The sequence below is a fragment of the Camelus bactrianus genome, chromosome 16 (genome assembly GCF_048773025.1).
Source record: "Camelus bactrianus isolate YW-2024 breed Bactrian camel chromosome 16, ASM4877302v1, whole genome shotgun sequence".
Taxonomy (NCBI): domain Eukaryota; kingdom Metazoa; phylum Chordata; class Mammalia; order Artiodactyla; family Camelidae; genus Camelus; species Camelus bactrianus.
This window is the reverse complement of record NC_133554.1, coordinates 1,047,045-1,065,637: the sequence shown is the minus strand read 5'-3', so window position 1 is coordinate 1,065,637 and position 18,593 is coordinate 1,047,045. Positions and strand designations below refer to the sequence as shown.

General features: G+C 65.0%; 2 protein-coding genes across 9 annotated transcripts; one reads left to right on the top strand and one right to left on the bottom strand.

Annotated features, from left to right (window-relative positions):
• Positions 1 to 1,399: 1,399 nt before the first annotated feature.
• Positions 1,400 to 6,342, bottom strand: MIEF2 (mitochondrial elongation factor 2). 8 transcript variants are annotated; one of them, XM_074342014.1, is made up of 4 exons: positions 6,210 to 6,342; positions 3,963 to 4,120; positions 3,611 to 3,791; positions 1,400 to 3,191 (listed from the first exon to the last, which is right to left on the bottom strand). In XM_074342014.1, exons 2-4 carry the CDS (start codon positions 4,107 to 4,109, stop codon positions 2,110 to 2,112), a joined length of 1,410 nt encoding a protein of 469 aa, XP_074198115.1. In that variant the 5' UTR covers positions 4,110 to 4,120; positions 6,210 to 6,342; the 3' UTR covers positions 1,400 to 2,109. The 8 variants fall into 8 exon arrangements, with proteins under 8 accessions (XP_074198115.1, XP_074198114.1, XP_074198119.1 ...); XM_074342013.1 differs by having other exon boundaries at positions 6,079 to 6,218; XM_074342018.1 differs by having other exon boundaries at positions 4,070 to 4,120; positions 6,079 to 6,218.
• An 85-nt stretch (positions 6,343 to 6,427) lies between these two features.
• On the top strand, positions 6,428 to 18,579 carry FLII (FLII actin remodeling protein). Its single transcript, XM_074341989.1, has 30 exons — positions 6,428 to 6,560; positions 8,177 to 8,287; positions 8,583 to 8,654; positions 9,782 to 9,862; positions 10,189 to 10,274; positions 10,361 to 10,522; positions 10,699 to 10,802; positions 11,043 to 11,218; positions 11,314 to 11,471; positions 12,059 to 12,143; positions 12,474 to 12,621; positions 12,801 to 12,937; positions 13,076 to 13,288; positions 13,454 to 13,633; positions 14,315 to 14,397; positions 14,490 to 14,564; positions 14,750 to 14,833; positions 14,941 to 15,112; positions 15,619 to 15,723; positions 15,810 to 16,001; positions 16,243 to 16,431; positions 16,522 to 16,661; positions 16,747 to 16,984; positions 17,082 to 17,236; positions 17,328 to 17,388; positions 17,470 to 17,598; positions 17,674 to 17,780; positions 17,866 to 17,971; positions 18,091 to 18,156; positions 18,250 to 18,579. Exons 1-30 carry the CDS (start codon positions 6,498 to 6,500, stop codon positions 18,382 to 18,384), a joined length of 3,813 nt encoding a protein of 1,270 aa, XP_074198090.1. The 5' UTR covers positions 6,428 to 6,497; the 3' UTR covers positions 18,385 to 18,579.
• Positions 18,580 to 18,593: the final 14 nt, after the last annotated feature.

Genomic DNA, 18,593 nt, shown 5'->3' with positions numbered 1-18,593 from the left:
AGAAGTCTGTCTTCTGTACCTAAGCTTGAGGCGTGTTAGGGTGGAGAAGACACAGACGGTGCCTTGTAAATCAGCTTCTGCTTGCTGCTTTGGGGTCACTTCTCTCATCCACATGGGCCGCCAGGCCACTCTGGCAGGTGGCATCACCACCACGCTCCCGACTCCTGGTCACACGTAAAGCCAAGGACGAAGGTTGCCTGGCTTTGCACCCCAGCCGAAGGGCCTGCCGCGCTGAGTTGGAACCAGCCTTTGTTACAAGGGAGACGACGACACAGCAGCGGCCCCACACAGCTAGCCTGGCACCCAGGAGCCCACGGGAGGCCCCGACGGGACGGCGGGTCTGGGCCTGTGCCGGACGCTGGCCTTGTCAGGGGTCTCTCCACAAGCATCTGGCTTCTTCCTTAGTCCATGCTGGCTTTTTCTTACTGAAATCATGGTGTGAGGGGAAACTGAAGCATGAGGCTGCCACAGGGTCCCACGTGTGGGGTCGGATCATCTAAGCAGGGCTGACCCCAGTGCGTCTCATCTGCTCCCCGGCCAGGCCTTCACCAGTCAGCACCCGAGGCCCCCGCCCCCCGTCAGACACAGGCCTGCAGGGGGAGCCCTGACCGCCTGGGTGTCGGGTCCGAGAGCTCTGGTTTGGGGGCAGTTCACCTTGTGCCAGGCTCCCACTGCCACTCTGGAACCACTTTATAGGGGAGAAGGCCACGGCTGCCTCTGTCTCCAGCCTGTCCCCTGGCTGACCCTCCACTGCTCACAGCTGTGTGCCAAGAGCACTCAGGGAAGCCAGTCTCCCTCCTTCTGACCCCCTGTGGAGCCTGGCAGAGTGCCCCCGAGGCAGAGCCCTCTGCCCTGCACAGGCAGGTAGGTACACACGAGCATCTCGTCTGCCCTGTGCGCCGGCCCTCGTATGAAGGGGGTCTCCTTGGTGTACATGGGGTGGAGGAAGAAGCCAGAGGGCCCTGGCACAGCGGTGGGGCCTCAGCCCAAGTGCCCCAAGCCCTCCCCAGGCCTCACCTGCCATCTGTGGTGACAAGTGAGCCCAGCCACCGTTCCTGTGGGGACAGACACACTTGCTGCCCTACCTGTGCACGTCAGGGAGCCTGCCCTCGACTTGTGGGGTCACGTTTCTCTGCCACCCCACAAGGCTGGCCGAAGGGCTCCGGGCAGCGCCTCCCATCCTAGGAAGCACAGGGGTCAGGCTTCCGGGAAGAAACGAGACCCCAGCCAGCCTGTTCCTGTGACTATAGCAACACGTCACCTCCAGGAACCGTGTAACATTCTAGCTCCACAGAATCCACTTTTCCACTGAAATCCATCTCCTCCAGGCTGAGCCCGAGCCCCTCCAGTGAGATTACAGAACTGGAACATTGCATGTAAGAGCCCAGTGTGTCCTACGGATGCTTAAGTTTTTGCTTTTATTCTTGTTCACAGTTCTCGAGGCATAGCTTTGCTTCAGGAGGAAGGACACCAGAGACAGGAGATAAGCCCAGGAGGAGAGGCAGGCCCCTCCCCAGCCCCCTCCCCTGCCAGGCCTCAGGGCGAGCACAGGGTCAGCTAGCGAAGCTGGTATTGGCACCGCAGGGCGGGCCCAGCAGGGCCAGGGGACACCCTCTGCTCGGGGCCCAGTGGGTGGCACAGAGAACTTCAGCTCAGGACCCGCGCAGCCGTGGCAGCGGGGGTGGGGGGGGGAGGCGGGGAGGCCTTCCCCGAGGTGTGACGTGAGAGCCCCCGCTCCAGCTACAGAGCTGGGCCAGCAAACCGGACACACGCGGCCTTTCAATCAGACGAAAGCTGCATTCCGCGGGTTCTAGGCAACTCCGGCCCTTGGGGGACGAAACACACACAGCGTCCACCGAGGCTGGCACCCGAGGAAAGCAGGACTCCCTCCGGACAGAAAATCAGAGTGGCCTTATCCCGTGCCTAGGACGGTAGGAGCTTTGTTCTGTCTGCGGATTCCCTGCTGGTGATGAGGCCCCAGGGTCGGCCCCGAGGCCGGGTGGGGGCAAGCGGGGCCCCGCTCAGGCCTCCCACAACACGAGCTAAGCCAGCCTCTGGCTAAAAGCAGGAGAAAGGTGCTCTGGAACCCCTGGAGGGAGCATGCGCAGCTCACCAGCGTTCGTGCCCCACGCCCCCCCAGAGCAGCCCCTCGGGGGCCTGCAGGCCACAGTACAGGGCGTAGCCCAGGTCCTCGACTTCCTCCTCCCGCAGGCCGTCCAGCAGGTTCACGCAGGGGTTGAAGTGGCAGGGCAGGCTGGCCTGCTCCAGGCTGCCAATGAGCAGCTCCAGGGCCTGCAGGAAGCGCTCCCCCAGTGCCTCCTCAGCCCAGTCCGCCTCCTCCTCCCCCAGGCGCAGAACCACCTGGGTCAGGTGGCTGCGACCCAGCCGCCACAGGACAGAGTGGCCACGGCAGACACCGCAGAGCAACAGCAGCAGCCGCCGGCGGGTCCCAGTGTCACCAGCATCCAGGGCCCGCAGCCTGGCGGCCTCCGCCGGGTACAAGTCCTGCAGCCAGAGGTTCCCTGCCAGCCCCTCCAGGGGCCAGGCCAGCAGGAGGCGGTCTCCGGCCTGGGCCCCGGTGACGGCCAGGAGCACAGCCACGGTGAGCTCCAGGCGCTCGTGCTGCACCTCGAGCAGCAGCTCCTCTGAGGCCACGCGGGGCCGAATCAGGCACCCGAGCAGGCTGCCGATGGCCGGCCAGTTGACGGAGGCGGTGAGGGCCTTGCGGAGCAGCTCCAGCAGGACCCGGGAGGAAAGGTAGCCGCCTACCAGGAAGCGGTCCCAGGGGCTGCTCCCCCGGGGGCGGAACTCCAGCTGAGTCCTGCGCACCGCCCAGCAGCGAGGGTCCCTGGCCACAGTGTCCGTGCCAAGCACCAGGCTCCACAGGCCTGGCTCCAGGGCCAGGGGCACCAGGAGGCGCACAGGGTCGGCAGCCCCCGCCTGCAGCCCGTCAAAGAGTGGCCCGCCGGGCACGACCGCCCCAAAGGGCAGTGCGGGGAACTTGCTTCGCAGGTAGGCCTGCAGCTCCAGAGCAACATCGCCAGCCAGCTGTTTGGCCAGAGCCACATGGGCCACGGGGATGGTCACGTGGTCCTGCTCAAATGCCAGCAGCTTCTCCTGGAACGTCAGGCACGGCGGTGCGGGGGAGCTGAGCCGAGGCGCCCCTGGAGCATCTGCACCTGCGGGCCCTGCTGGGAGGAAGGGGCCGGGGACCAGGTCAGGGGCCGTCACCAGCCAAGAGAGCTCTGCCCAGTTACTAGCTGCGTCCCTCCCTGGTAATGACACCTGAGAATGCCCTTAGCCAGATCCTCACGGACAGCAGGGCTCTGAGGCCGAGCCTGCTTCACAGAGGGTGGGAGACAGGCTCCAGGCCTTAGTGTCCCCATCTGAGGCCCCCCCCACCATCAGAACGCTGCCACCCACCATGGCCCACACATCCTGGTGGCCTCAGTGCCACCCAGGAGGTAGAAGAACAGAGAAACACACCATTAAACATGCAGGAACCTGCGTGGTCATGCTGTCAGTCAGTGGCAGAGCCTGGGCCGCATCTCCTGAATGTGACCACCAAAGGGAGGCCCATCCAGGGCAGACGAGAAGGAGTGCCGCTCACCTGGGGTGGAGGGTGAGGGGGCCGGGAGTGGCGTGGGCTGGCTGAGGGCAGCAGGTGGGGGCCGTGGCTGGAGGTGTGGCGTGGCCTTGAGCAGGCTCAGTTCCTTCCAGCTGTCCTCCAGACATGTGGCGTCCCCCTTGACATCATCCTCGTCCCGAGAGCTGGTGGCCCTGTCGATGAGCTGCAGACAGAGGGACACGGACAAGAGCGTCTAAGGCCTGGGTGGCCACAGCAAAGCCAAGGGCAGAGCAAACCAGGCCGCTGGGGTGGAGCCAGCTGCAGCCTCGGGCAGCCCCACTACCCCTGGCCCTGCCTGGGGAGCCCCAGGGTCCTCAGGCCACGCCAGCCTTACCCGTTTCACAGCCAGGGTGGCGATGCCCAGCACGGCAGCCCCGCCCACACCCAGCACCAGGCGGGCGTTGGCCAGGAGAAAGTCCACAGCGCCGCCCAGCACCTCACCATCCCGCCGCTTGCCCCGATTCTGGGAGAGCTCCGCCATGGTGGGTCCAGCTGCAAGAGAGCCAGGATGCAGGGACCACTCAGCGAGGGGGCGGCCCCCAGGGCAGCAGGGCAGGCACTCTGGCTGCCGTCCTGCTGGGGTCAGAGTTGAGCCCACGAGGGGGCTTCCTGAGAATTTCTCGGGAGAAAGGGACCCCTTTCAGGGTTTCCTGGGAGGAGGTTGGGAGCTGCCCAAGCCCCCTCCCCAAACCTGCAAACAGCCTACCTCCTGGGAGGGCGGGGTCACTGAGAAAGTCACTCAGATTCGTGGCAGTTCAGGGAAAGGGGAGCATCTTCCCCACCCCACCCTCCAAGATCTCTGATACCACCAAAGCCCGTGAGGTGGGTCTTACCATCACCAAAGCTCGTTTGACAAAGAAACAGGCTGCCTGGCCACACAGCGAGTGGCAGGGACTGCAGACCCTCACCCACACATACAGCCAGGCCCCAGGGGCAGCCCCATTCTGGGTCCTAACTGGGGCTGGCACAGCAGGAGGAAACCAAGGCCCAGAGAAGACTGCGGCTTGGGGTCCTATGCAGCCTGCCCCAGATAGCCTGTCATACCTTTGAGGGGACCCTGGTAAAGCTCAATAGGCCACAGTTAACCCCCCCCCCCCCAAATCTCAGCAACCCCCAGAGGCAGAGCTACCAAGTCAGAGGACAGAACAAGGGCGATGGCCCAGGCTGCCCAGGGGGCGGGAGCTGGCAGTCGACAGGTATGTGCCAGACCAGGCTGAAGGCCCTGCTGGGGGAGCGGCAAAGTGACCCTAAAGACACCAAGCAGGGCTGGCCCACTGCCTTGGACAGGGGCCTCTTGTGCCTGGGACTGTGGTGGGAGGGGAGCCATCCTCAGCTGCCAGGAATCCAGACAACAGAGGGCAAACTGAGGGCCCCAAACCCCACTGTTTGCTCACCTACAAAACAGCACAGGTGTGGTGAGAAAGGTTAAAGGGGGGAGCCCAGAAGTGTGGGGCTGGAGGACAGGCATCTCTGCCAGGGACCGTGGGCCAGGCCCAGCCCTGGGTTTTTCCAGGGGACTCCTGCTCTCAGATCCTAGGCGCTGAGGGGGTGTGTGACTAAGGGACAAGCCCAGGGGACCAGTCAGATGGCCAGGCAGGACTGTCTCACTGAGGGCATGCAAATGACCCTGAGCTAGAGCCAACTCAGCTCCAAGGACTTCTGCCTGCCCTGTTGCAGCGGGTGCCTCAGCTTGCTTGCCAGGTGAGGCCTGCAGCCCGGCACCGCCGCCCGCTCCCGGGCTAAAAATAGGAAAGAGGGCCAGGGGGTGACCCAGCACGGCCCTGTGGCCGGCTTCCTCGTCCGGGATCAGTATTGCCACCCGCCTCCAAACTGTAAAGCGCTCGAAGACCCCACCTGTCTTACCGGGGACGCCGCCCAGCCTCCGGGTCGCGCAGACCCCAGCCCGGGAAGAGGAGAGGGCGCAGCTGGGCCTCCCCTCCTCCTCCAAGCCGCGGCCAGCGAAGGAACCGGGGCCCTGGGGACGCGGGGATGGACCCAAGACCGGCCCCGAGCTCGGTCCTTCCCCCGTGCCCCCTTTCCGGGCCGGCGCCGCGCGCCCGGTGGAGGCCACGCCCCCGCGCTCCGGCCGTACCTACGTCGCGGCTTCGGCGCACCGGCCGGCGGACGCAAGGGGCCCGCTAAGGCCGCGCACCCCGGGGCCGTCTGGGAATGTAACGTGGAGGACTCAGGAACCGAACGCCGAGGCCCGGGGGGCGGGCTCGGGCCCGGCGCTCGCTGACCGGCAGCCGCTGGCTCCAATCGGAGCGCTCGAGGTGCCTTCCCACGTGCCTCCCTGCCGCGCGCTCGGCCAGTGGCGACGGCGCGCTCCTCGGGGGTGGTGCTCCCCGGCGCGCTCTGCCTTAAAGGCGCAGGGCTGCGCTGCGCGCTCGGCCGGCGGGAAGGCGCGCTTCCTCCGGGTCCCCTGGTCACTGTGGCCTGCGGCCGCTTACCATGAAAGAGACACGGGCCCCGTCACCCACTGCGACCGCCCTCTAGGGTGACGAGCGGGCATGTAACCGCGCACCCGGCATCCGAGCAGGAACGCCGAGGAGCTCGTGCTGCGCCCCGGGGAGCTTCTCACCGGAGGGAGGGCCCGCGGCTCCGGCACGAAGGCCCGGGCGTCCTACTGCCGCTGCCGCCGAGCGCCTGGGCCGGGGTCCAGAGCCACCGGGGTCCCGCGCACCGGCCGGCGGAGGGGACAACACCCGCGGGCCAAGAAGGCGGTGCGCTCATCCGCCGGGGCGCGTCCCGAGCCGGGGGCCGAGGGGCGGGGCCGCGCTCTCCCCGCCCCGCCGACTCCGCGGTCCCCGCCCTTCGCGCCCCGCCTCGCCGGCCGCCCTCTCCCCGCTCCCGGCAGCCGAGCGCCGCCATGGAGGCCACCGGGGTGCTGCCGTTCGTGCGCGGCGTGGACCTCAGCGGCAACGACTTCAAGGTGAGCCTCGGGGAGGCGGCTGGGCCTCCCCCGGCGGGCCCTCCGCTTCCTGCGCGTCCGGGACCGCGGACGGGCTCTCGCGGGCGCGGCCCCGCCCCGATCCGACCCCCGAGGCCTCCGCCCGGCGTCCGCGGCTAGGACCTAGGTCGGGCGGGGCCGGCGCGCGCTGGGTCCTAGCCGCGCCGGTGTGCGCGGGGAGCCCCCCCACAGGGCCCAGCGCTGGCTCCTGGCACCGCCCGGTCGGCGGGTGGCCCGAGCCGGCGAGTTTCTGCTCCCTCCTTCCCAGCTCCCCGTCCCCGCCCCTGTGAGGTCGCACGCCCAAGCCAGGCCCTGACTCACGGCCGCCCTGCCGTCACTGCCCTGCCCCCGCCCCGCCACCCCCATCCTGTGTGGTCTTGGGCAAGTCACTTCCCCTCTCCCCGCCTCGTTTTCTCATCCGGTGAAGGGACTTAGAATTAGCCGTCTGGGAGGCATGTTGCTGGGGAGAGTGTGTCGGGCCGGTGTGAGAGGCCCCGGGTGGTAGCTGTCTGAGCAGCTGCAGGACTGATGGACCAGGGCCACAAAGAAACCGAGCCCAGCGTTGCATCCGGCGGTGGGGGTGGACACCACACGGTTCTAGAGAAGCAGGAATGAGGTGGGCAGTGCTGGTGACAACAGGAGGCTGGGCAGGAGTGGAGATGATAGTTGACCTGGTTCCGGGAGGGTCATCCTGGGCTACAGGGTGGGAGAGTGAGCAGAATCTAGCTGAGGTCAGTGTAGCGTCAGTCTGGGTCTGCAGGGTCCAGCAGCCCAGGCTTTGGCTGGGGTCAGGAGTCGGGCCAGGGCCGAGGAGACAGGCAGGTGTTCCTGACTACCCACGCAAGCAGACTTGACCCTGTGCCCGGGCAGCTACACTGCTTTGCTCTGCTCCCATCTGAACTCCCCGCCTGGGGTCCCTGTGTGTCCTCTCCAGGCTGGGAGGGCATGAGTCACCAGCGGGAATGTGGCCATCGAGGGAAGGGGATAGCAGCCAAGGGCGCTGAAGGCGCATTCGCCCCAGACTCCCTGACACAAGCTGTAGGGGTGCTGGGCAGGTACTTGAGAGTGGAGAAGGAGTCAGTGAGTCGGCTAACAGACAAGGCCGGGCCTGTGCGGGGCTTGAGGAGCTGGGCCTCACACGGGGGAGTGGACCTGGCCTCTTAACAGCTGTGCTGATGGCAGAGTGGGGGCACGGTTGGGCCTGGACAGAGGCTGAGGGCTGCCCCTAACTGAGACCACCAAGGCAGGGCCTGGATGCCAGGCAAAGGTATTTGAGCTGAGCCAACCGCACAGCTGGGTGTGTGGGTGTGCCCTGGGGCTGAGAATCCAACCAGAGAGACAGGACTGAGGTTCAGCAGCCGCCCTGATCACGAGTTGGTCGTCACAACACTTTTGTCGTCGGGGGCTTTTACTAGCTCCATTCTAGAAGTGAGGAAATTGAGGCACAGAGTGGCAAAGTGACTTGTCCGGGGTCACACAGCTGGTGAGAGGTGGTTCTCTTGCTTCCCAAAGGCTCCCATGGGCAGTGGGAGCCACAGAGGGTGGTAGAGCAGGAGTGCCCCTTACCAGACCAGCCTTACCATGATGTCCCCCCCAAGGGTGGCTACTTCCCTGAGAATGTCAAGGCCATGACCAGTCTGCGATGGCTGAAGCTAAACCGCACTGGCCTCTGCTACCTGCCAGAGGAGTTGGCCGCCCTGCAGAAGCTGGTAAGAAGTTCTGGGCAAACGGGGAGGGTCCCTGTGGGTGGGGCTGGCTGGGTGGGCAGAGCTTGCGCAAAAGGCAGAGACACAGAAGAGGATGCTGGCTGCCACAGGCAGAGCTGGTGGAGAGCGAATGAGCACCCTATGCCAGGACGTGTGCAAGGAGGGAACCTGCAGCAGTGGACGGGGCCTGTGCGGCCGAGGGCCCCCTGGATGGGGCACGGTTGTGGTGGCAGGTGGGGGCCCCGTCGATACATCCACCCCAGCTGCACTGAGCTTCTGCTCCCCTGTCCCCACCCAGGAGCACTTGTCTGTGAGCCACAACAGCCTGACCACACTTCACGGGGAGCTGTCCAGCCTGCCATCGCTGCGGGTGAGTGCCGCCTGAGGCCATGGAACTCAGGGCATGGTGTGGGGGTAGGACCAGACTCCAGGCTCGGCCGGCCCCTCGGTCCCCCCCACGTCAGGCTCAGCGGTCTGCTCCTAAAGGGGCGAGAACGCAGTAATGCCCTGGATTAAGTAACCCACGGGGGAAAAAGGTTAAAAAGTCCAAATTCCATCCATCTTCAATGACAGTCATACTAACAGCTGATGCCAGCTAGACGCTGTTCTGTCTGTTCTGTGATTTTTTCATGTAATCCTGGTCTTCACCGAGTTCACAGATGAGGACACTTGGCCACGGAGGCAGGTCGCCTGCCTGCGGTCACACAGCCAGGCAGTGGCAAAGCTGGGGTAGGGTGTGGTTTGGCTGGGAGGGGAGGTAATCAGGGTAGTCCACTCACCCCTGTGTTCTCCATGGAGCTCTGACGTCCCCGAACATCAGGCCCCCCCAGTCCCTTCAGGCCTCAGTGGGAGTCATTGCCATCCAGGGCTGAGCCCTGAGATGTTAAGGGCACAGCCTCTGGACTCAAGCTGTCCAGGTTCAGATCTGAGCTCTGCCACTTCCTGGCTGTATGACCCCTTCTGCTTTGTGAGACGGTCCAACGCTGACCACGGTGACACGGTAAAGTGGCACCACCAACGCTGGTGCTGAGGGAGCAGCAGTGGTGGCCCCTGTTACTTCTGTTGTCACTCGGGGTCATGGCACTGTTCCCTGGCCTGTCCCTTCCCCCTCAGCCGTCCTGCATAAACTTCCTGCACTTCTGAAGCCTCCCTGAGGGCAGAGAAAACAGCTTTGTTCTCAGTTCACACTCTGATTTTTTTCTGTTTGAAACTCTGACCCAGAGTCACCTCTATCTCACCCTTCGGATTTGGAAGAGAGAGGGACTACTCCATCAGAAGAGCTTCCCTGGAGCCCCTTTGCTGGGCTCTGGGGCACACTTGAGTTGGGCTTTGGGTTGTGAATAGGAGTTTGCCAGGTGAAGGGACTGTGAGCAAAGGCCAGGGTGGGAGACCCCTCAGGCCTGGCCTCTGGTGGGCTCCAGAGCGGAGGTGTCCCACCCGGGTTTCTGCTTTTCCTGGGGTGGAAGCCAGGAATCACGGACTCTCGTCTATCCCCAGGCCGTCGTGGCTCGGGCCAACAAGCTGAAGAATTCAGGAGTCCCTGATGACATATTCAAGCTGGATGATCTCTCGGTCCTGGTCAGTAGTTACCCACCACCTGGCCCTTGTGCCGGCCCCACTATCCAGTCCCCACCTGCTACGCTGGTCCCCGGGGCCCTGTCATCCTATTTTCCAGTGAGGGAAACTTGAGACTTTGGGTGGGCAGTGCCTCGCCCGAGGTCACTTGTGGAGTCAGATCCCTAGCTGAGGCTTCCTTCTTCCCAGAGTCCCACTGTCTCCCTTTAGCCCTGAAACCCCCTCACCCACTTCCCTCTCAGCCCCTATCCTGATCCCCCAGCCTGGCAGAGGCCTGGCAGGGTGGGGCCAGCCCCAACAGCCTTGACCCGCCTCGCCCCTCTACCCAGGACTTGAGCTACAACCAGCTGACCGAGTGCCCACGGGAGCTGGAGAACGCCAAGAACATGCTGGTGCTGAACCTCAGCCACAACAGGTGGGGGGCGGGGTGGGGTGGTCTGGGGGGAGGGGCGGTCCTGGGGGTGCGGCCTTGACCCGGAGGTCCCTCCCTTCCACCTGCAGCATTGACGCCATCCCCAACCAGCTCTTCATCAACCTCACCGACCTGCTGTACCTGGACCTCAGCGAGAACCGTCTGGAGAGCCTCCCCCCGCAGATGCGCCGCCTGGTGCACCTGCAGACGCTTGTGCTCAACGGGAACCCGCTGCTGCACGCCCAGCTCCGGTGGGCGCCGCCCGCCCGCTCTGCATGGCCGGCCCTGGGGCCCCAGCCTTCCTCAGTGTCAACCCCTCACCCTCGTGCCTGTCTGCCTGACCCACGGCCGCCCTGTCTCCAGCCCGCAGGCCCCCTCAGTCCCAGCTCTCTGCCTGCCCCTGGCCTGACCGCCATGTCTCCTGCAGGCAGCTCCCGGCCCTGATGGCCCTGCAGACCCTGCACCTGAGGAACACCCAGCGCACCCTGGGCAACCTGCCCACCAGCTTGGAGGGCCTGAGCAACCTCGCAGGTCGGCAGGCCCTTTGCTTCCTTGTGGAGGGAGGGCTGACCCTGCTTCCCTGGGCACCTCCGGGGCAGGAAGGTGTGATTGTGTCCTGACCCCCGTCATTACGTGACAGCTGGCTCAGGGAGGCTGAGTCATTCACCTAAGGCCACAAAGCCTGGGGGTAGGGGAGTTGGGGTTCATGCAGGCCTGGCTGCCCTGGAGCCTGCCACAGGGAGCCAGCTGATGCCCCCACCCTGCATCCAGACGTGGACCTGTCCTGCAACGGCCTGACGCGGGTGCCCGAGTGCCTGTACACCCTCCCCAGCCTGCGTCGTGTGAACCTCAGCAGCAACCAGCTCGAGGAGCTGCCCCTGGGCGCCGGCCAGTGGGTGCACGTGGAGACCCTGAACTTGGCCCGCAACCGGCTCGCCTCGCTGCCCGTGCGTCAGTCGGCATGTCCCGTCCCTGGTGGGCAGGGAGGCCGCAGGGCTGCCCGCCCCGACCCCTGACCCCGCTCCTGCCTGTGCCCCTCCAGTCGGCACTCTGCAAGCTGACCAAGCTGAAGAGGCTATACCTGAACTCCAACAAGCTGGACTTCGACGGGCTGCCCTCTGGCATCGGCAAGCTGTCCAGCCTAGAGGAGTTCATGGCTGCCAACAACAACCTGGAGCTGATCCCTGAAAGCCTCTGCAGGTGCGGGGCGAGGCTGGGACAGGCACACCACACGGGGGACCCAGGATGCTAGCCTGGCCCTCCGCCACCCCGAGGCCTTGGGTGCCAGACTGTACAGTCGGGAGGGGTTAAGCTAGCTTTGTGGATGAAGACCGCGGGCCTGTGCCAGTGGGTCCCGGCGTGGGTTCCCCAGAGCACCCTTTGAGGGGATACCGACAGGGACGAGGCCGGCAGGGCTCCACCGCTCCCATCCCCTCGGGTCGTCCCCCGACACTGAGAACAGAGCACCCCTGGCAATTTCCAAGCTAATTTGAGGACAGTATGTTTTTTGATGTTCTCTTGTTCACATCCAACGCCTTTAAATCTCAGACGGCCACTTTGAAAGGCCCTGTGGAATCCACGAGGAGACTCATGGTCACTTAGCTGCAAGTGGCCTCTGGCTCCCCCTGCCTGCACCTCTCCTGCCTCCCCAGTGCCTTAGAACCAGCTAGTTTCCTAACTAACTGGCTTGCTCAGCCCCTCTGGCGCTACCTGTCTCCCCAACCCCAGCCTGGAAGTCTTGAGGCCCCCGTCTGGCGCCTCCCTGAGGCCCGGCTGTGTCCTCACAGGTGCACGAAGCTGAGGAAGCTCGTCCTGAACAGGAACCGTCTGGTGACCCTCCCGGAGGCCATCCACTTCCTGACGGAGATCGAGGTCGGGCAGGCGGCCAGCACGGGGATGCGGGTGTGGGGGTGCCGAGCAAGGGGCTCGGTGGGGGAGCAGCTGGGGCTCCCGGAGGACTGGCGGTGCCAGGGTGGGGAGGGACGAACCACAACCTGTGTCCACATGACACTCGATAGCACCACTTAAGCCCCACAACCAGCCTTCGAGGTCACACTTCACAGACGGGAAAACCCGAGGTTCCGAGGGCAGCCGCGGGGCTGAGTGAGAGCCCGGCCCCTAGGCCCGGGTGGAAACGGGCTTTGGTGCGGCCAGGCGGTAGGACTCACACTCAGTGCCAGCTCTGCTCGCCCCACGAGGCAGGTCCTGGACGTGCGGGAGAACCCCAGCCTCGTCATGCCTCCCAAGCCCGCCGACCGCGCCGCCGAGTGGTACAACATCGACTTCTCGCTGCAGAACCAGCTGCGGCTGGCGGGGGCCTCTCCGGCCACGGTGGCGGCGGCAGCGGCTGGTGAGCATGGGAGGGTCTGGCCTGGGAGCGGGGGGCCCCTCTCTGGGCCTCGACCCCCCATCTGTAAACTGGAGGGACGTGCTTTCTGGATGGGGCGGGTGACTGGGGGTGGGCCTGGTTGGTGGGAGACCCACAGGGCTGGCTCAGCCAGGGCTCAGCTGCTCGCCCCTCCCCTGCAGCAGGGAGTGGGCCCAAGGATGCCCTGGCTCGCAAGACGCGGCTCCGGAGGCGCAAGGACTCGGCCCAGGATGACCAGGCCAAGCAGGTGCTGAAGGGCATGTCAGACGTGGCCCAGGAGAAGAACAAAAAGCAGGAGGTGAGTCGGGCCGGGGCAGGGCAGGCAGCCCGGGCTCTGCGCCACAGTGTGCCCCTGGCCTTGAGGGCCAGGGGCCCTGGGCGGCAGACCAGCCTGAGAGGCTTCGCGGTTAAGCCAGCGTTGTGCCTGTGACCCCAGGAAGGCGGCGACGCCCGAGCACCCGGGAGCAAGGTGCGGCGCTGGGACCAGGGCCTGGAGAAGCCGCGCCTGGACTACTCGGAGTTCTTCACGGAGGACGTGGGCCAGCTGCCCGGCCTGACAATCTGGCAGATCGAGAACTTCGTGCCCGTGCTGGTGGAGGAAGCCCTCCACGGCAAGTTCTACGAGGCCGACTGCTACATTGTGCTCAAGGTGAGGCCAGGACGCCTGGTGGGGGCTGTGCGGCCCCGGGGACCCTCTCTTGGGCGGCTCAGAATCCCCTACTCATGGTTGTGTCCTTGGAAGCGGGTAGGAGGTGAGGGCTGTGCAGGGGAGGCGGCCCGGCAAGGGCTGACTCCGCTGTGCTCTGGTCTCCAGACCTTTCTGGACGACAGCGGTTCTCTGAACTGGGAGATCTACTACTGGATCGGTGGGGAGGCCACGCTCGATAAGAAGGCTTGCTCTGCCATCCACGCTGTCAACTTGCGCAACTACCTGGGTGCAGAGTGCCGCACAGTGCGGGAGGAGATGGGCGACGAGAGCGAGGAGTTCCTGCAGGTGTCCAGACCTGGGCAAGGGGCCGGACCTGAGATGGGTGGGGCCTGGAGGCCATGGGCGGAGCTAAGGAGGAATGGGGCGGGGCTGGAGGGGCGGGGCTAGTGGGGATGTGTCAGCGTGTGAGCTCAGGTGGCAGGGAGTGAGATGAGGCCACAGGTTGGGACCCTGGGTGGGGCTGGGGTCAGCCAGACTAGGATACAGACTATTTTGGGAGCTGGGATCTGGAAGCCAGGTCAGTGGGGGTGTGGCCAGGAGACACGGGGAGCTGGGACCAATAGCAATCAGGGGGTGTCCCAGCAACTGGACACTGAGGACGCGGGCCCAGGACTGGGGCTGGAGTCCAGTGAACTGGGCTAGTGCACGACGCTGGCCTGCCCACCAAGGGTTCCACGTAGACACCTATACATACGAGACTTCAGGCACATTCATCTGTCCTTTCTCGTAAGCCAACTCGCTCTGTCCCCCGATACGTGCGTTGTAAACGTGCTGCGTCCTGCACACTGGCAGACGTTCACGGCTGCATACATCTAGCGCCCTACGTGGGCTTAACGTCTGTAGACACAGACCTTATGTTTACCACCACCATGGACCCACCTGTGCAGAGCCCCGCCCCCTGACAGGTGGTACTTGGCGAGGGGGTGGTGCAGCTCAGTGAAGGAGCACGCCCTGGCGCACTCACAGGTGTTTGACAGCGACATCTCCTACATCGAGGGCGGGACAGCCAGTGGCTTCTACACTGTGGAGGACACGCACTATGTCACCAGGTGAGGGGGTGTGGCTGGGGCACCGACATGGACACAGCTGGGAGAGATGGGAGGAGAGGTGGGGGTAAGCCTGCCCCTTGGTGTCCCCGCAGGATGTACCGCGTGTACGGCAGAAAGAACATCAAGTTGGAGCCCGTGCCCCTCAAGGGAGCCTCCCTGGACCCGAGGTGAGCCCCATGGCGCACGGCGGAGTGCGTGACCCTGAGCCTCCTCCCCACCAGTGGGGGGGCAGGAGGGTTCCTGAGGCCCAGCAAGGGGGCTAGAACCCCAGAATGAGGGATTTGGGGTGGGGTCAGGCCTGGGGGTGATCATTGCCCGGCCCATCACAGCCCCTCCCACCCCTCCTGTCCAGGTTTGTTTTCCTGCTGGACCGAGGGCTGGACATCTTTGTGTGGCAGGGGGCCCAGGCCACACTGAACAGCACTACCAAGGCCAGGTGAGATGACTGCATCCTGCCCAGACACTGTGGGGTGTTCTGCGTAAAGGAAACTTGTCACCTAAGAAGGGGTGTGGGCTTCACTGAGGCTTTGCGCCCGCCCTCAGGCTCTTTGCAGAGAAAATTAACAAGAATGAGCGAAAAGGGAAGGCAGAGATCTCACAACTGGTACAAGGCCAGGAGCCTCCAGAGTTCTGGGAGGCCCTTGGGGGGGCACCCTCCGAGATCAAGAAGCACGTGCCTGATGATTTCTGGCCACCCCAGCCCAAGCTGTATAAGGTGAGCTGGGGTGCAGGGCTGGCCTGACCTCACCAGCGTCAGGATGGGGCTCTGGGCTCCGGACTCCATCTGGACCTCGGTGGGGAGAGGGTGCCACCTTCTGGGCGGGGACCGGCCTATGCAGAAGTCTGAGGCTGACTCTGAGTGGGGCCCTGGGAACTAGTGAAGGCGGGGCTGGAGAGGGCCCCGAGAAGCGCCTGGGTGCTGGCCAGGGTACTTGGCCTTCATTCTCTTGGTAAAAGGAATATGGGGCATTGTGGGCAGGAAGGGGACGGGAGAGAATCAGTGAGGACCTGGAGGAGGCAGGCAGGGAAGGCATCTTTTGAAAGCCGTTCCACTGCTAGGATCTTCTGAAAAGGACCTTGGGGTGGCGGGAGGACACGGGTTTGGAGAGGAGCAGGCATTAGACAGCACACCCTGGGGGCAGACTGAATTGGGCTGTTGTGGGCGGGGCTCGTTTTCCCTGGCTGACTGCTTTGGTTAAGTCCACCTCTTCCTCCTGCTAGGTGGGTCTGGGCCTGGGCTACCTGGAGCTGCCACAGATCAACTACAAGCTCTCAGTGGAACATAAGATACGGCCCAAGGTGGAGCTGATGCCTGGGATGCGGCTGGTGAGATGCACAGGGAGGAGGGCCTGGGGGCTGGGGTCCCTCCTTGATGGCCCTGGCCTTGACTTCTAGTCCCTGGGGCCCCGCAGCTGCAGAGCCTTCTGGACACACGCTGCGTGTACATCCTGGACTGTTGGTCTGACGTGTTCATCTGGCTGGGCCGCAAGTCCCCGCGCCTGGTGCGGGCTGCTGCCCTCAAGCTGGGCCAGGAGCTGTGCGGGATGCTGCACCGGCCACGCCATGCCACCGTCAGCCGCAGCCTGGAGGGCACGGAGGCACAGGTGTGCGGTGTGGCCCAGGCTGCACAGACTGCCCCCGGAGGTCTCCTGCAGGCGCCTTGTCAGTGTGGGGGTGACCGCCCTGCACCTGTTCCAAACTGCCGCCCAGGCCCTGCCCCCTGGGTGACGGCCCCTCCCACTCCAAGGCCCCCGCCCCTCCCACTCCCCCATTCCCAGGCCCCGCCCCCGCTTCCCTGGGCCTCCCCTGCCTCCTGCAACCCCCACTCTGGCTATGCTTTCTCAGGTGTTCAAGGCCAAGTTCAAGAACTGGGACGACGTGTTGACCGTGGACTACACGCGCAACGCCGAGGCCGTGCTGCAGGGCACGGGGCTCTCGGGGAAGGTGAAGCGCGATGCTGAGAAGAAAGATCAGATGAAGGCCGACCTCACTGCGCTCTTCCTGCCGCGGCAGCCGCCCATGCCGCTGGCCGAGGTGGGCGCAGCCGCGGGGCGGGGGCGGCTGGTGGACCTGCCGTGGGAGGGGCTGTGCTAGCTCTGCCCTGATGGACGGGGTCGCACGCAGGCCGAGCAGCTGATGGAGGAGTGGAACGAGGACCTGGACGGCATGGAGGGCTTTGTGCTCGAGGGCAAGAAGTTCGCGCGGTTGCCCGAGGAGGAGTTCGGCCACTTTTACACGCAGGACTGCTACGTCTTTCTCTGCAGGTACCCCTTTCGCTCCCCTCCCTTCCCCTCCCCTCCCCCACTGCTGCTGAGGTCTCAGCCCTGCTCTTGCCCTGTGACCCCACAGGTACTGGGTCCCTGTGGAGTACGAGGAGGAGGAGAAGAAAGAGGAGCAGGAGAAGGCTGGGGCAGAGGGCAAGGAAGGCGAGGAGGCAGCGGCCGAGTCCGAGGAGAAGCAGCCGGAGGAGGACTTCCAGTGCATCGTGTACTTCTGGCAGGGCCGCGAGGCCTCCAACATGGGCTGGCTCACCTTCACCTTCAGCCTGCAGAAGAAGTTCGAGAGCCTGTTCCCGGGGAAGCTGGAGGTGTGCCGGCCACACCCCCTGCGCTCAGGCCACGCCCCCACAGCCAGGGCCTGGGTGGGGATGCGGGGAGCTGCCCCTGACACTTCCACACCCCCAGGTGGTGCGCATGACACAGCAGCAGGAGAACCCCAAGTTCCTGTCCCATTTCAAGAGGAAGTTCATTATCCACAGAGGAAAGAGGAAGGTGGCCCAGGGCGCCCTGCAGCCGAGCCTGTACCAGATCCGCACCAACGGCAGCGCCCTCTGCACCCGGTGCCTGGCTGCGGAGACGGCGGGGGCGGGGCGGGCCCGGGGGCCGTGGGCGGCCTGGCCGCGTGCTGACATCGCCCCTCCGCCTCCCCAGGTGCATTCAGATCAACACCGACTCCAGCCTCCTCAACTCTGAGTTCTGCTTCATCCTCAAGGTGAGGTCTGGGTGTGGCCAGGCCCGTGGGTCATGGTGGGCCTGCAGGCCGGGCCTGACCTGAGCCCCTGCAAACACACAGGTCCCCTTTGAGAGCGAGGACAACCAGGGCATCGTGTATGCGTGGGTGGGCCGGGCGTCGGACCCCGACGAGGCGAAGCTGGCGGAGGACATTCTGAACAGCATGTTTGAGGCCTCCTACAGCAAACAGGTGAGCAGGGCGGGTGGATGGCCGGACGGACCGCGGTGAGGGCGGCAGGCTCTGGGCTGACAGACCTTTCCCCAGGTCATCAACGAGGGCGAGGAGCCTGAGAACTTCTTCTGGGTGGGCATCGGGGCCCAGAAGCCCTACGACGAGGACGCGGAGTACATGAAGCACACGCGGCTCTTCCGGTGAGGCTGGCGCGCCCCCGCCCTGTCCCCGGCCCTGTCCTGGCCCTGCTGCTGTGACCCTCAGCCTCTTACTCTTGACCCCCAGCTGCTCCAACGAGAAGGGCTACTTCGCAGTGACTGAGAAGTGCTCTGACTTTTGTCAAGATGACCTGGCGGACGACGACATCATGCTCTTGGACAACGGCCGGGAGGTGGGACCCCGCTGACCCCGCCCGTTCGGGGAGCTCGCCTGTTTCGATGGGCGTTGAGGCCAGAAGGCGGGGATGTGGCCGAGTCCCCCACGAGACCACCTTCCCTGCTGTCCTCACAGGTCTACATGTGGGTGGGGACCCAGACAAGCCAGGTGGAGATCAAGTTGAGTCTGAAGGCCTGCCAGGTGAGGGGGCGGGGCAGAGCAGGGGCGGGGCCTGGGTGGAGGGCGGGGGCGGGGCCAGGGCCCAGCTTACCCCCTCCTGCCTGCTGCCACCAGGTGTACATCCAGCATATGCGCTCCAAGGAGCATGAGCGTCCCCGCCGCCTGCGCCTAGTGCGCAAGGGCAACGAGCAGCATGCCTTCACCCGCTGCTTCCACGCCTGGGGCGCCTTCCGCCAGGCCCCGGCCTAGGGCGGCGTCTCCAACCCACACCCTGCCCTCTGGAGGGAGAGGAAGGGCCTGTCTGCCACCCCAGCCAGCAGAGGCGACCCTGACCAGTGGACCCCTGCAGTGTGAGCTCACAGATGATGCTCTGCCTGCACCCCAACCAGGGATAAAGCAGATGAAGTTGCCCTTTAAAGAGATATTAAATGCTTTTATTTTCAATATTAAAAATCAGT